Source organism: Tachypleus tridentatus, chromosome 2, assembly GCF_004210375.1.
Source record: "Tachypleus tridentatus isolate NWPU-2018 chromosome 2, ASM421037v1, whole genome shotgun sequence".
NCBI classification, from domain to species: Eukaryota; Metazoa; Arthropoda; class Merostomata; order Xiphosura; family Limulidae; genus Tachypleus; species Tachypleus tridentatus.
In genome coordinates, this window is record NC_134826.1 from 118,797,067 (window position 1) to 118,813,048 (window position 15,982).

At 30.1% G+C, this 15,982-nt stretch overlaps 1 protein-coding gene across 5 annotated transcripts in view; it reads right to left on the reverse strand.

Annotated features, from left to right (window-relative positions):
* E(bx) (nucleosome-remodeling factor subunit NURF301 E(bx)) overlaps positions 1–15,982 on the reverse strand; it is a 93,524-nt gene that overhangs the window by 18,589 nt on the left and 58,953 nt on the right. For 2 of the 5 annotated variants that reach the window (XM_076490505.1, XM_076490504.1), the window contains 6 exons: positions 14,064–14,226; positions 10,811–11,044; positions 9,279–9,480; positions 5,202–5,427; positions 3,893–4,179; positions 1,220–1,384 (listed from right to left, as the gene is read on the reverse strand). In XM_076490505.1, coding sequence (XP_076346620.1) covers positions 1,220–1,384; positions 3,893–4,179; positions 5,202–5,427; positions 9,279–9,480; positions 10,811–11,044; positions 14,064–14,226 — 1,277 coding nt within the window. Of the gene's footprint in view, positions 1–1,219; positions 1,385–3,892; positions 4,180–4,208; positions 4,354–5,201; positions 5,428–9,278; positions 9,481–10,581; positions 11,045–14,063; positions 14,227–15,982 lie in introns of those variants that run through there. The other 3 variants (XM_076490506.1, XM_076490507.1, XR_013025390.1) reach the window with 3 other exon arrangements.

Sequence of the window (15,982 nt, forward strand, 5' to 3'; positions counted from 1 at the left end):
ACAGTACTCTTATTTATACTGCAATACTTTGCATTAATTAGTCATAAAATTTATACTTTTGAATTGTTTTAAAGTAAATAATACTGTTGTGTAAAAGCACATTAGTGAATACTTTGGTACAAATAAAGCTAAAAAAATAGCATCAAAGTGTAAATGTAATGAAGATTAAAAAAATCACTGATAAAAAGGCAAGAAAATACATGCCTTCAAGAGTAAAAACTGAAATACTCTAAGTGTTGACTTTTTTTTTTTTTCTTAACTAATACTTGCATATTTTTACAGATGTGGATATTTGGTGATTATACTTCATTATTAACTTAAAAACTCTTTGGTCACTTTATTACTTTCAGAATATATCCCCCGTTTTCCACTAAACTAATATTTTGAGAATATTGGCTTTTCTAGGAATGCATCCCTGCAGATTTTGTGGTATGGTTACAATTTTATGCTTGGTACTGAAAGATTTTTACTGGCTGTTAGAGTGGTATTTCCAGACATATCTATACAAGGCACAAACAGGAGGAAGAAAAATGATGTTTTAAACTGCTATGCCAGAAGAAAAGTTTCCAATACAATATTCCATTACTTTTGATTACCTACATCGATAATCATTCCCATTGTACATTCTCATGGGAGCTAAATCTCAAATTACATGACAATTACAAATTTCTGCACATTTCTCAATTTAAGTAATGACCCACACTTCAGGAGTTATGACACACAAATGGGATCAAGCACAAGCAAGCCTTACTAGGCAATACTGTTGTAACCTTCGTGTGAACAAAAGTTTAAGACCTTGAATAGCTTCCCTACAAAAACAACATACATAAAGAGGCTTAAACATGTGTTATTTTCTAGTTACAGAAGAGTAGAATACAGCATTTTGTAACTGAAAATGTTACAGTATCTAAAGTTTTAAATCATGTATGAGACAGTTACATTGATCTAGATAATAAAACTGATACCATGGACAACATTCTTTTGTAATGCTAAAATATTTAATTTGTATGAATAGTTTTATATTTCTCATCATCATTTGTAAAATACAAGAAATATACACCCAACAAGCAGTTTTACACTTTTCACATTTTCAGTACAGAAGTAATAATAAGCATACAGTTTAGACTTATAATAATAATAATAATAAAGCAGATGCCTATGTTTCAAATACACAATCCTACAAGACATGAAAATAATAGAATTACAGCAAGTTACATACTGTGACTCATCATATGGCTTTTGACAAAAGCAATAGAGCTCTTCATCATCACCACGTTCGCATTCAACACACACAAACTTCTTTCTAGTTTTTAACCCCTCCTCAGTCCGGCCAACACAATCAACATGGAACCAGTTGCAACATACATCACAGGAAGCCATAAATCTAGATGAAGTTTATTGAGACAAATAAGTGTCATAATCCATTTTGCATGTTATGAAATGGTAAAGGCAGCATATTATGATGGTACATTAAATCTTTTTTACAATTTCCTGGAAAATGACCATTTTATCTACTGCTTACTGAAAACATAATAAATTTATTTGTTACTAGTATTACAAAAATATCTCTTTCAGTCTTTATATTTTGTTTTAGTTCTGCTGTAAACAAATATTTTAACAACAATCAAATAATACTTCACACAACATATAGAGATAAATATTGTGCAAAGAAACAAGTGTGGTCATAATAGCAGCATGAACACATTTTATGATACATTTGGATCTTCATTTAAACAAAGTGTACATAAACTACAGTCCCAAAAGTTGAAAACTATCAAGTGTGAGTCAGTGTAAACAAGCCTTAAAAACTATCAATTTGCATATATATATAAAATCAGCCTATACAAAATTACCAACAAATATATCTATATAAAATCAGCCTATACAAAATTACCAACAAATATATCTGATATGATCCAGCCTGAAAAAAAACTACCAACAAATATATCCAATATGACCCAGTCCACACAAAACTATCAAAAAATATCTCTTGTGACTCAACTTATGAAAAAAAAACAACAAAAAACCAGTAAATCTGTGTTGTCATTCACCCTATACAAACTAACAAGTACATTTTTATACGTTAACAAGTCAATATATAACAATATTTCCTACCCCTTCTTTTGTTGAATCTAACATGCTAACTTCAACTAGACATATCTAAAAGAAAGATTATTGAACAACTGTACATCAGTCTATAAATGGAAAAACTCCAAATTATAGTGAAATACTCTGTTGAAAATTAAGAGCTTAACACGTTATAAATACCTTAATGTAAATGCTCTCTCTCTTTATACATGGCAGCATTTACCTGTAATTCTTAAGCCATAATTGTCACCTTAAGCCTGTTTAATAATTATGAACCAAAGATAAACCAATTAAATGGTTTCTTAAGTGATAAGTTACTGTCAGCATACCTTTCCATTTAACTGAACAAGATATATTTTTTTGTTTTGTAAAAGCTATACAAACTGCATACAATTAACTAACTACACTTTCTAACTTGTCTATCACTTTAAAAAAAATACAATACTGAGTTTCATTAGTAAGAGGTTGATTATGGCACTGTTAAGAATGATTCTGATGAAATAAAACACTGTTTACTTCATATAAAAATGACTAAATACTAAAAATATGATAAAATTAGTCTCATTTACTACTGTTAGGTACACTAGCTTTCAACTAATACTGTTATAAATCCCTAACAACATATACTTAGAACATTAGCTAGTTATCAACCACTAAAAACTCAACTGTTTAATCATACATAATAAATTATTCTTTGAGCCTGCTAGCAGTACTAATTCATAGCAATTATAACAAGAAACAGTTACTCAAACAATTTCATATACTTTAAAGCAGAGTTTCTCAACCTTCTGTGCCTCAAAGTTCACTTAATTATTTGAAACAATACTAAAAGGTCATATATGTAGTTGATGATTTGTTTGATTAGGTAGTTACATGTTGTCCTTGGTTTGCAGCAGGCCATAACTGTATCTCACGGGTTACCAGTTGAGAATCACTGCTCTAAAATGCTTAACAGACATATTGTTAAAATCATCATTGCAGGATTATGGCCAGTTTTTAGTTAAATAAAAATATATAGTTGTCAAATGACATAATACACATCTTATTATTTCCATATAAGCATAACATAAGCTAGTGAATAAGTTTCATCTTATTTATGAAATTAAATTCCAGGCCTTCTTTAAGGATCTAAACTCAAATTTTCATGACTCTTAAATCCTGTCATGCAAGATTAACTTACATTTTGCAGACATTTTCTTTCATGAAAGTTGTCTATCAGTGGAAACTGACACAATTCAAGATCTTGCAAAGTACAAGATTTACACTTCGCAATACAAAATATCAAAAATCCAACTGCTATAACCAAACTTTTCTTTTTTGTGTGATTAAAAAAAAAATTAATGGTGACAATTTCTTAGTGAAAACTGAAAATTAAGAACTTTTCCAGATCCATGGCTTAAGTAGGAATAACATTGTCCTGAATTTCCATTATAAAAATTTTTTATAGCTCATTTTCCATGACTTTCCAGAATTTCAGGGACAGAAGTATTTGTGTATCATAGTACAAATTTCTATTGGTTAAAGAATTAATAAAACACTTAAAACATAACATTCAAAATTGGCAATACATACTAATGTCATTTCATACTACAAAAATATAAACAAAAAACATCAAGTAGATCTTCAAAATTTCACAACAGAAAAGACAATAATTGTTGTTAAATAAATTTTTATAATGTAAACTTTTAAACTTTTTCCCATCACATTTTAAAGGCATTCAAAGATACTTATAAAACTTTGAATTACACTATTTTAAATTTTGGTTGACTTTTGAATTTCAGCAAAATATGAATTATCACCCTACCTGGAAGGTTCGTTAGGCTTCCGACAAAGATGACATAACTTGTGACTTCGAATTTTTAAAGAGATTTTGGATTTTTTGGGTTTTGGTACATCTGAAATTATTTGCTCAGACTTGTTGTTATCCACATAGTCATTACTTTCAGTAGAATAAGTCATCTTTCGTTTCTTAGGTGGTTTTGGAACTGGTTCTTTCACTGACTTTTGAGTAAGTAAAGCAGTTTTAGGTTTAACTGGTGAAGTAGGTGAGACAGTCTTGCTTTCAAGATTTGACTCGTATTCCTCTTCAGACTATGAATTAAATCACAGTTTAAAATTTAAAGTTTATAAAAATAAAATAATAACAAATTTAGAAACAAATTGGGTTTTAGAGAGGCTATAAGTGTCTTTGACACTGTTATTCCTTAGGTTGAAAATGTAATTCAATTAATCCTTATACATTGGTCTCCTGCAGTTAGCAGGAACCTGAAAGGAGAATGATACATATGGTAACCATGAGATTCCTTAATATATCCATTCAAAAACTGATAAGATTCTGTTAAAGATTATAAGTATCCTGTACACAAAAAATGACATTATAATAATAGTGAGAGAATTAAAATCAAATTACATTTTCATTTAATTCATAGCTGCAGATATAACAAAGCTACATTATATCAATGAAACAATCACTGAAACACCAACTTGTCTGAGACTAACTGTCCAAAAACTGATAAGAAAACAGTTACTTATGTTACAATTTAAATGGGCTTCCCTAATTCAAATTTTATAATTGATGACAATGTTTATGCACATATTTCTTCAGGTGCTTATCTGCAAAAATTTTTATCAAAAATAAAAACTCAACAACAGAATATTATTTCCTATCAGAGGAATATCTGCCATGATATATTGAAGAGCTCTACAAAAAGCTGTTTAACAAAACAATAACTTCCAAAGTGCTAGTGACAGATATCTCATATATCAAACATAAAACATAGATGGAAAAATAGGGCCTAAATTTTGGATGATATAGCCCACAGTTTCAAAACCTACCATTGCTCAAATTTCCATAATTGAGTGTAGGAATAGTTACACCTAAAAAAACCATCAAAATAATACTACATTTAGAAATTGTTAGTAAAATTACCCTTACTTCTACAGTTATGAAACAACCAACCTTTACCTTTCGACTCTTATTACAGGATAACAAAAACTATAAATTCCCTAACTATACATAAATAAATACACATCTGAATTACTGTCTAAATCTTATTACAATACACTAACATTTGACTAACTACAGTATATGACTATAAAATACTTCAACCAACCTTGACCTGTTGCCTTAATTCTTTTTCCAGTAACTGTCTCTTTCTCATTATTTCTTTGCGCAAGGCCTCCGTGTGTTTAAAAAGGGCAGAGTAGAGCTTATTGGTATTAATTCTTATCTTCTTCTCTTCAGCTGATTCCTTCTGTTTCTGCTTCTTCTGCTGACTTTTCTCTTCCCTTTCAATTTTATCGAGAATGCTTTTCATCACTTGTTGACATACATTCATCCTTAAACATGTAACAGTTAAAATATATGGATATACTGTAAGAAGTATTACAGATCCAAATAAAGCTGAAATTATAATGGTAAAGGAAATATGAACACAAAGGGTGTCTTACAAATGTTTTAGTTATTTTTTGATACATAGCATATTTCTGTTGCAGTTGATAGAATGATGTATTTTTCATCCGTATGAAATTTATTTGTTCTACAATTAAGTCACTATAAAAGACAACTACTGAATTTTATCTTTTCAGTTAACCCTTTTGGAGACCAGAAGTGTGATAATGATATTTCTACTATTTATCCTCCATATAAGGAATAATTAATCAAATCACATAACATTTAATACTGGTTTACTGAACAACATACAGTTTCTACTGACAGAAATGACAGTCATAATAACTTAGTTTATCATTTTTTTCATGCTGTGAAATGTCACAAAATTTTGTTGCAAGGTAGTTTTGGAAAAAAACATTGAAATTACTTAGAATTTCATAGTTTTTCCCTGTTGGTCAGATATATCCACTAAGTTTCAACATGACTGATATTGATCAATATATTTTATTTTGCCAAATCACAGCAAAGACTGAGAAAAAATTACCACTCATCACTTTATTCACTGTATGTTGATGTAAACAGTTCACAATTTAATCTATTAAATCATATTTAAACGTGTTTTGTAGCTATATTAAAGTTTTCTAAATTAGTAATTGTTCAGACCACATCTTGTGACATTATAAAAAGTGGGAACACTAAATGTTACAAGGTGACAAAATTATCATATTGACTGATAGTTCAAAATTTGATATTCAGATATTCACACAATATCTGTAGGATTCTCTGTATTCTGAATATGATGAAATAATACGAATACTAACTGTACTATAACTTGTATTTTACAAATTCCACAGTGATAATGCAAATATGAACGTGATTATAGGAAGCATTTATCAAATATTTCAAAATCATCATAATTCCATCATCACTAATATACCAGTATAAAACAAACAATATTTGTAATTATAACAAACACACACAAGAATTAAATAGTTCGAATATACAATTATAACACGAGAAAATAAAAATTGTGGCCTAGATGAAATAGGTAAAATAGATTTAAATGAAGACTATGAACTATTTAGGAATGGAAGGAAAGTTTTCACATGTAATGTTTCTTTTCTAAGAAGTTCAGTATTGTGCTTGGCTGTTGAAAGAATTTTAAAGTTGGAGAGAGAAACAGGACATCCGGTTTCTGTATTGTGCTAAAAGACAGAGTTTGATGGGTTTGTAACTATTCTTCTAGTTTTAATAGATATTCCAACCTGTTTATTTGTTTGTAATTTAAGGTGACATTTGGTTTCACTAATACAGGTCTTGTAGACTTCAGGTGTGTATAAGTAGAAATGTGAACAATGGTCAGTTGGCAAATAATCTTTGTAGCAAAAAAAATTTTTTGTGTGAAACTGGATTTCATAGTGACATTCAGGTCAATCTGGGGATAGTAGATGGTATATAAGTTTTTAATCTGTTCCGTGATAAGAGAGCTCTGTCTCCCAAGATATGGTAGTAGGTGTATGAAGGATGTCTGGGTACAAACAAATTAGTTAAGAATAAGGATGTTATTTGCTCCAAGAAATGCACAGGGTAACTATTCTCATCCATCCTCCATATGTGAAAATTATTTCTTTACTCATTTCAACAGACTTCTGCTCCCACTACTGGAATCAAATGATTCTGATATATTTTTCATGCAAACAAACAATCATGTGTCACTTCACCACCAACAGGAATGAGACATATGATTCCCTCTATATGCCTCTACTGAACTATCATTGAAGTTTGGCAAAAGTAAGCACCAGAGGAAAGCAGGGAGGATGGGAAGCATGAATGTAGGTATGTATGTATTGTAAATACATTTTCAGGGAAGGAAAATTATAACCTCCAATACTGTACTCACTTTCTTCCACAATATTAGCTAGAATCCCCAATGAATAGGAGATAGGACCAGTGCAAGGGAATATAACAGGAACCCCTGAAAGCATTTGAAAGATAACCCTGGAAATGAGAAAAAGAGTCAGAACCAAACATCTGCTGAGGTGAATCACACCACTTCTGAGCCACGTATATTCTCTGAACATCTGCAAAATGTGCAAGAGATATGAGTGATAAAAGAAAGAGAAGTGGAAGAGAACCGTGGCAGTCAAAATTGCATTGAAGCCACACATCAAAGACAAAAATACAATGAAGAAGAAACTATGATACAGTGTAAATAATTGGAGATGAACATTAGGTGTAGTCCACATGCTTGAGTGTAAAATTTCCTCCAATGGCCAACAAAGATGAGGCAAATGAGAAGACACAGTGAACAACTTCCAGTGAAAAGAACACAAAGAAGAATATGCAAACAGAATTAACACTGAATCCAACTGGTGAAGGTAGAAGGGAAAAGATCACAAAAAGAAGTAAATTGGTCAGTATGTACATGAATATCTGAAAAAAGGGGAAAACCAAACAGAGATGTGATATAATAAGGAAAGACACAGTACATAGGAAAGAGAAGCAAAGGATAAAACATGAAATACCTGAGAAATGGAATCCAAAGCGAAAGGAGCGGAATAGGAAGTCTGGCAAATTCAGTAGGTGGAAACAGGCAGTTCAAGTTCTCATCAGCTTAAATAGGATTAGCAGGTTTAGGAGGAAGTGCAGAAATGTTCAGAGGTGGAGGTTGACTGATGTAACATTAACTCTCCCTCCAAATAAATACTGATAAATATCCTACAGGGTTGCCCACACCTAAGGTTTGTGACATAATGCTACTGGCAGGTATGATCCATGAAGTGGTAAAATCAACTTTGGAATTTATAATCAAGGTCAATCTAAATCCAAATTTTATATAATACAATTGTAATAAACTGGGATTAAGTTAAAGTAGGAAAGAAATAGTCTGAATAAACATGGATATAATTTAAATGAAAACGGTGTCATGAGTGTAAAATAACTGAATGTGACACTTGAAACAAAGGAATGAATTTGAGGACAAGGGCAGCCAAATGAAAAGTGATAGTTTAGTAAAAGTATAAAGGAGTAACAAGCATTACATTTCTATTGGTGAAGAAGTAACACATCACAATTTTCATGACCGACATATTGGAATCATTTGATTCTAACAGGGAAGGGAGGGAGAGAAGGCTTGTAGCGTACATAAAGAAAAATGTTTGCCTACAGAGAGCAGACTGTACAAGAATAGATAATCTTGTGAAAAATACAAATACCATATCAGAAGAAAAATAAATTTCTGCAACAAAAATCATTTGCCAACCGTCCATCGTTCACATCTCATCCACTTATGTGAGAAGACTATAAGCCCTCTTTTACCAAACATGATACTGAACTTCTTGCAAAATAAAAATTTATAAAAAGCCTCCTTTGGTCCTTAAATGATGCAATCTTAAAACAAACATTATACATAAAAACTTTCCTTCCATCTTTACTTGATTTAAATATATTTTAATTATTTCACCTGTACCACATTCATTTTTTGTTACAATTATATTTTAAATTGTTTATTCCTGTTAAAATTGTAAGTATTGCTTGTTTTCAACCTCTAGATTATTAAATAAAATAAGTCAATTACTACACCATACACTGAAAAAATACACTGAATTATTTTCTATGCATCATACACAAAACCTATCTGAAAAAATAAAAAGATTTTGTTATGAAGTTTGAGTGCTATTTTTGTATGATGCTACTATAATGTCTATAAAGTCCCTATATCCAGTTCCAAAGAAGCTAAGAACATCAAGGAATTTCACGATATCCAATAATGTTTTGAATACAAAGAATTAAATCTTACCTGAAACTGCTGATTTTCTGTTCTGGAGAAAGAATTATTTTGGCCTTGTTTTTATCAGATGTTACTACAGTGCTTGTTTGGGTCGTAACACCTTCCTCTTTCTGTTGTTTCTGCAACTGTTGTTGATGGTGTCTTTGTAAAGCTATAAGTTTCTGCTGAACTTCAGGAGACGTTTGAGGGTTCAACAAAGCTTGGCGAACAACTATAAAAATGAATAAAGATATTCCTAGGATTAAACCTCTTCTTATTAATGCATCGATGAATAGAAAATACTATTAGCCAAAGAATATTCCAATATCTTTATTGAAAAATTAATAATTTAAATGAAACCAAATAAAAAATATCTCCCCTTCTCCATACTTGTTACCTATGAAACTAGCCAACAAGATAGAATGTAAGGATTTTTGAGAAACTAAGTCTTTTGATTAAAAATATATAACAGTTAAAAATATAAGTTCATTAGGCCACCCATGTTCTGATTCACAAATAGCATTAACTAATTATAAACTACACGTAAAAAAATAAAACAATTGTTTTTCATTATATCAAAAAAAGGAAAATAACCAGAAAATATATTTATCTATGGGCTTATAGGTATAAACAAGTAACATTAAAATTAGAAAGCACTGTCTGACACAGCTCATAACTTCATTCTCAACCAAACATTTAGAAATTTTACACATTCACAAGTATACAAGTATGTTTTTAAAATAAAATTTCCAATGAACAAATTACTCTGCTAGTTGTTTCCACAAAGGAAAGAAAAACAAAAACAAGGAAAAAAAAAAAAGACTTCATTTCAAAAACAAAATTAAATTACAGTTCAAAGTAATTTTAATTAAAACTAAAAATGTTTGAATCTCTTGTAGCTGATTTATTGCAACAATCTGTTACTTCCTGTAAAAAACTGGGCAGTAATTAAACATCAGAACACCATTTCTGTTTTTATAACTCCATAATTTATATATGCTCACAGTTCTTAATTACTTAGGCAGAATGTTACCAAAATTCAATTACTTGTTCCTTTTTCGACACATAGGTTAATTCACATTTGGATATGGCACCAGTAGAACATTAACACAAGTTCTCAGTTGTAAAATATTGTTTCATTAATCAGAAGGTGCTCTTAAATCAAAGTCAGCAATAAAAAAAAAAAAAAAAAAAACACCATTGGATACTTGACAATTCTTTTGTGTGTGTGTGTGTGTGTATGCACAGTTCACTTGATAAAGTTTTAATTTAACTTTTCAATGGTACAATACCAGATCACACGTGACAAAGTAAACATGACTGAGCTACTCACTCTGCTGAGTAATAGCAGGCGTTAAGACAAACTGCTTTGGAGAACAAGGAGGTGAACCACTGCCACCTACAGAACTTGTGGGAGATGCTGGGGTTTTGGATCCAATAGTTATTTGGGGAGCTATTGAAGTTTTTTGATGTTGAAAGGGACAGTTGTAATGGTGCTGCCATAAGCTTCTTGGTGTCTATTTTTACTGAAGATGATGATGTCAGCAATTTAGTTGCTGTACCTGTTGTTCTGAGAATGGAGACAGTTGAAGGAATGGATGATGTGGTTCCTTGCACAGTCAACTGGCCTGGAGCAATACTCAAAACTTGACCTTCTGTTGAACTATTTTTGCTCACAGCTATTGGTGATGCACTTGACACAACAGGTGTGGTTATTACAGTACCAATACCAGGGATATTAACAGTAGCATTTTGTAGGCGAAGTTGCTGGACACCATGTTGGACAGCTGGACGAACTGCAATCAGCAGAAAAGAGTTATAGCAAATTATAAAATAAAACACAGACTTCACATTAGAAGCAAAATACTGATTAATGCAAATAAATAGCTATTTTAACTATAGTTAGTTATTAATTTGTATAGAAAAAGCTTTATCTAACTCTTGAAATAAATGGTTACTAAAATATCAAAGTAAAGAATTCAAACAGAGATCACATAGAATTTTGGAAAAGTTTAAATTGTGAAAATCATAGGCTTAAATTTAAATTAATGGACAGAGATTAAAAGGAATAATAATTAAAATTGATTTCCTTTAGAAAAACAAAACTGAATTACATTTGAATTTTTTAATTTAAAATATAAAACAATTTATTACATAAAAGTTTAATTGAAAAATTATTAAAAGTTTATGGAGACACTTTTCACAAATTCAGATTTGGATTAGTAAATTTAGATATTAAAATGCTATGAAATTGCTTCAATAAAATTATCTGTTACTGAAGATAAAGGTGCTAAGTGCCTCAATAACATTAGAATTTAGAGCAATAGTATACATAAATATATGATGCAACAGTGCAAAAAGTGTAAACAGAACATATTAAAAAGTCATCACTTGAAGTTAGTAATTCAGAGTTACTACCATGTTCACACAATAAAACCCTTTTTAATTGTAATTAAGCTACTCAATATTAATAAGTGCAAGCCCAACCGAAAAGTAAAAATGCCGTATGTTCCATCACAGAACAAGGTCTCATATATGTGAAATAAAGGTGCAAGAAGTAACATATCTCAGACATTCAACTGTTCCAACAGAATAACTGATACTCTTTCAATGTAAAAAAAGCCATTGGTTTAAAATATTATTGATTTTTCTTCTCTTTGTGAAGGATTACACTATTTTTTTTGACATTCAGTTAAAGTCACATCCAATACCTAATGCAAGAGAGTTCAAGTTTTTTGAATTCTTCCTCTCACCCAAGGTATCCTTTACTGTGCATAACACAAAGTTTTAGTGTCTCATATTCAAACTGTTATTGAACCACTTTTTGTTTATCTTATACTGCGTAGTATACATTAAAATACTAACTAATAATCCACATTTTAATAGTATGTAAATGTGAAATTCTTAATTCTACAAACAAATATTTAAATAAATCCTGAATTTCCCCTAGTGTCACGTACATGACATTTTCTCTAGGCATCTTCATTTTTATGTACTATCCCTTCAAAAAATATGACATTAAACGTAAATTATTCACTATAAAATCTTCATTCCTCAAAAAAAAAATTTTATAGCCTTCAATTCTGTTTGGTTACACAGCTATCAAATAAAAATCAAAGTCCACCTGTAACATCTTCTCTTTCAGGATTTCTTAATGGTTTTCTCTCATGTTTAATTATACATTACCTATAACTAATAGAAAGTCAAGATTTTTATCTATCAAATTATGCATTGTATAATTTGTGTTCTGAACAGATAACTGTCAGTTTCACGTAAGTACAAACTTTGTTTCCATCAGAAAGTTCACAACTAGCTGGGAAAAATTTATAGTGACTCATTGCACAGTTAAAAAGCCAGAAATATATTTAGAGTTAAGAGAAATTGTCTACTTTCTGCATGTTACTTATGTTCTTTGGGGCATTACCACCATTAGAATAAAAAAAATTAAGGTGAAATGTCGTCAATAATCAATACCAAGAAAAACAGAAAACTGGGTAATTACTTTATCTAATGTTTTTCACATTTATTCTTTATTTAATATTATAAAAGTAACTAAAATGTAAAAATAAGAATATTTTTAGGTTAGTTAAGATTAGAGAATAGCTGGTGGGTAATGTAATTCAATAGTGTAACATGAACTACTCACCCCCACCCCAAGTGATTTACAACTTAAAGTTGCATAGATAGTAGTTAGACACTGTTCAAAGGGCTGTAAAACAAAATTAATTATGAATAGATGTATAATGTTATCAGTTTAAAGCTACTTAGAATAAACGAATGTAGTTTCATGTTACAATATTAAGTCATTCCAGAAAGAAAAAAGGGGTAATTTAAATTTTTCACTTTTTGGGTAAAATATAAAGATAAAAATTAAAGTCTTATTAAAAAAGAAATGTTTGAAATGTATTTAGTGTGTTTTAGGGATTACAGGAAGGAAATTTAAGAATTTTGAGATGCGGAAAATTATTTTTAATCTTAACCTGAAAATCACTTTGCACATGGATGATTCAAAATGAATACTCAATGCATTCATGAACAAATCTTTATTTTATTATAAAGTATTTTTTTGTTTGTTAAAAACTCATAATATTAACTGAAATACTGCCAAATTTTGTGAAGATATACACACTCTATTGAAAGTAAGAAGTATTAAATCTAAAAAAAAAGACTTTAAACAAATACAATAAGGTCATGTGGTTGGTCAGACTGACCAAGCCTGTGATGAGTTAAATATCTAATGACACCCTCTATTCATGTTAATAAAGTGGTTACATATCTTTAGATGCACTGTTATAATTTCCAAAACTGAATGAATAGTATGCTATTGTGTTTCAAAATAATAAAAGCAGAAGTGATGTATCAGTAGATACATTTACAGATTTCTATAATAAGTTTAAAGCTCCATATCAAAACAAAGTCACAGGTATCTAAAACGTGTAAAACCAAGTAAAATGTCTTATTTATTAAACTAAAATTATATCATGAAATTTTATTTTAACAGCATTTAAGCAGTTTTATACCACAAAAAATGTATAAATCACTTTTACTGTTGTTTACCAATTCCCACACTAACTTAGCACTTCCTCAGGTTTTTCACAGGCAAAAGTAAATTCTTATTCAAAACTACTTTAAAATAAAGCACATACTAACAATTGCATAAACAAAACATGGATGGAATGGCACACATACACACCACACACACACACACAGGCAAAATGGTCAAGCTTTCAAATAAATACTGTTATAATGATAAATTAAAAATTTGTATAATTCTTAATGGTGTTACTGCTAATTCCAGAAATCTTCAACATTTACCTGGAGATTGGGTCTGTATAATTGTTTGTTGTTGACCAGATGCTTGAACCTGTGGCCGGATATGAACTACTTTTGGAGTCATCTGTATTCCTGCAACTGTGACAGTTCCAGCAGTTGTTGTTACACCAGTAGCAACAGTTCCTGTTACAGTTGTAGCTTGAACCTGAAATAAAACAGCCAATGTCATTCTTTAATAACAACAATAAATGCTAATTAAATCAAAGCTCTTTTTTGGGGCAAAAATGTTTAAAATACTCAATATACCTGAAGAATTCATTGATTTCTATTATGTTCACAATTTTCTCTGCAGTTCCTTCAGCTGTTCACATTATTTTATGAATGCTAACACTGACAATATACTGATATTACATCAAATGTGACTTTTTTCTATCAAATGAATATATAATGAAAAATGTACTTTAAAAATATACCAACCAATGAAGAAAAATAAATAAATAGAATAATATTTCACAGGAAAATTATACTTCTTTACAAACACCTGTTACATAATGACTATCCTACTCAATTTTTAAGTATTATGAGCAATTTCTTAAGCAACAAATTCTGACAGCCAATGTGCACACCATTCCCATATTTACCCTCATTATTTCCCTTTTATGGGTTCACAGTCCTTACAAATGAAAAACAACTCTCCTCTTTAACCAAAAAACTACTCTAAAATTCACTCAGCCCCCATGTTAAATTTATTTCAATATAAAGATCAACTATCTAAGCTTCTACGTTCCTGTAGTGACTGTAAGGTCATATACAAAGGTATTTCAAAATACTACTTGAAAACTAGTCTTTGAACATTTAGAAATATTTAACAGAAATATCCATTCCTAACTTAATTCATTCCACTGATCCATTTGTTCATCTGTTGAAACCAAGGGTCAAAATATTTCATTTAACAATTTCTCTATTATTCAAACCTTGAACTTTATATTAAAAAAAGCTAATTCATAACTAAAGACATACTCTACTAAGAAACAGGCTGTTCTGAACAAGTAGTGATGCAACTGCATAACCACTCCTACCAAGTTTCGACTTAATATCTACACCTCTATTCTGATCCAGTTCCAGTCTTAAGAGATTTTGTTCAAAATTAGAAAATTTGTATGTATTTTTCATATTTTAAAACATATAAAATTGACTGCAAAAAAGTAAGACATTTAAAGTGCATTACAAAAGTTTCAAAAAGAAAGCTCATTATGGAGTTCACTTTTACTTGTAGACCTTTAAGGGAACTTTTAGATTTTAATAAGTTGACACTCAAAAAATTTTTTTATACTGCACATCTACTTGACTAGTATTTATTATTGCAATGGAAATGCCATTTAATGTGTCCACTCAGAGAAATGTTGCAATTTAATGGTTATAACCTACCATTATAGAAATTAGTATTCATGTTGTTTAAGAGTAAATTAGTCTAACCATTACAACATTTGTGCATTATGGTTATGCAATTGTCTTTTATGATTATACACTGTCTATATACATAGACAATTTTACTGTTTCAAATATTTAAGTATCTTCAAACTATTAGTGAATTTTCAGTTTAAACCCTAAAGGTTTGTAAAGATGCAACAGCATAACACTAAATAGATAATGCATACCCTTCAAAAGTTTAACTTCCTTAAAATTTCCTTATGTGCACTAAGACATGTCAACAAGCTCTAGCACCAATTACTGAATGATAAAGAAGGGTTCTTGATCAATATCTTAGTGAAAGAAGAGGTGTTAAAACAATTGATTGCCCACTTAAATTTCTTTGTTTGTTTGCTTTGAATTTCATGTAAAGCTACACAAGGGCTATCTGTGCTACCCTTCCCTAATTTAGCAGTGTACGACTAGAAGGAAGATAGCTAGTCATCACTACCTAAAGTGCCAATTCTTAGGCTACTCTTTTACCAATTAAT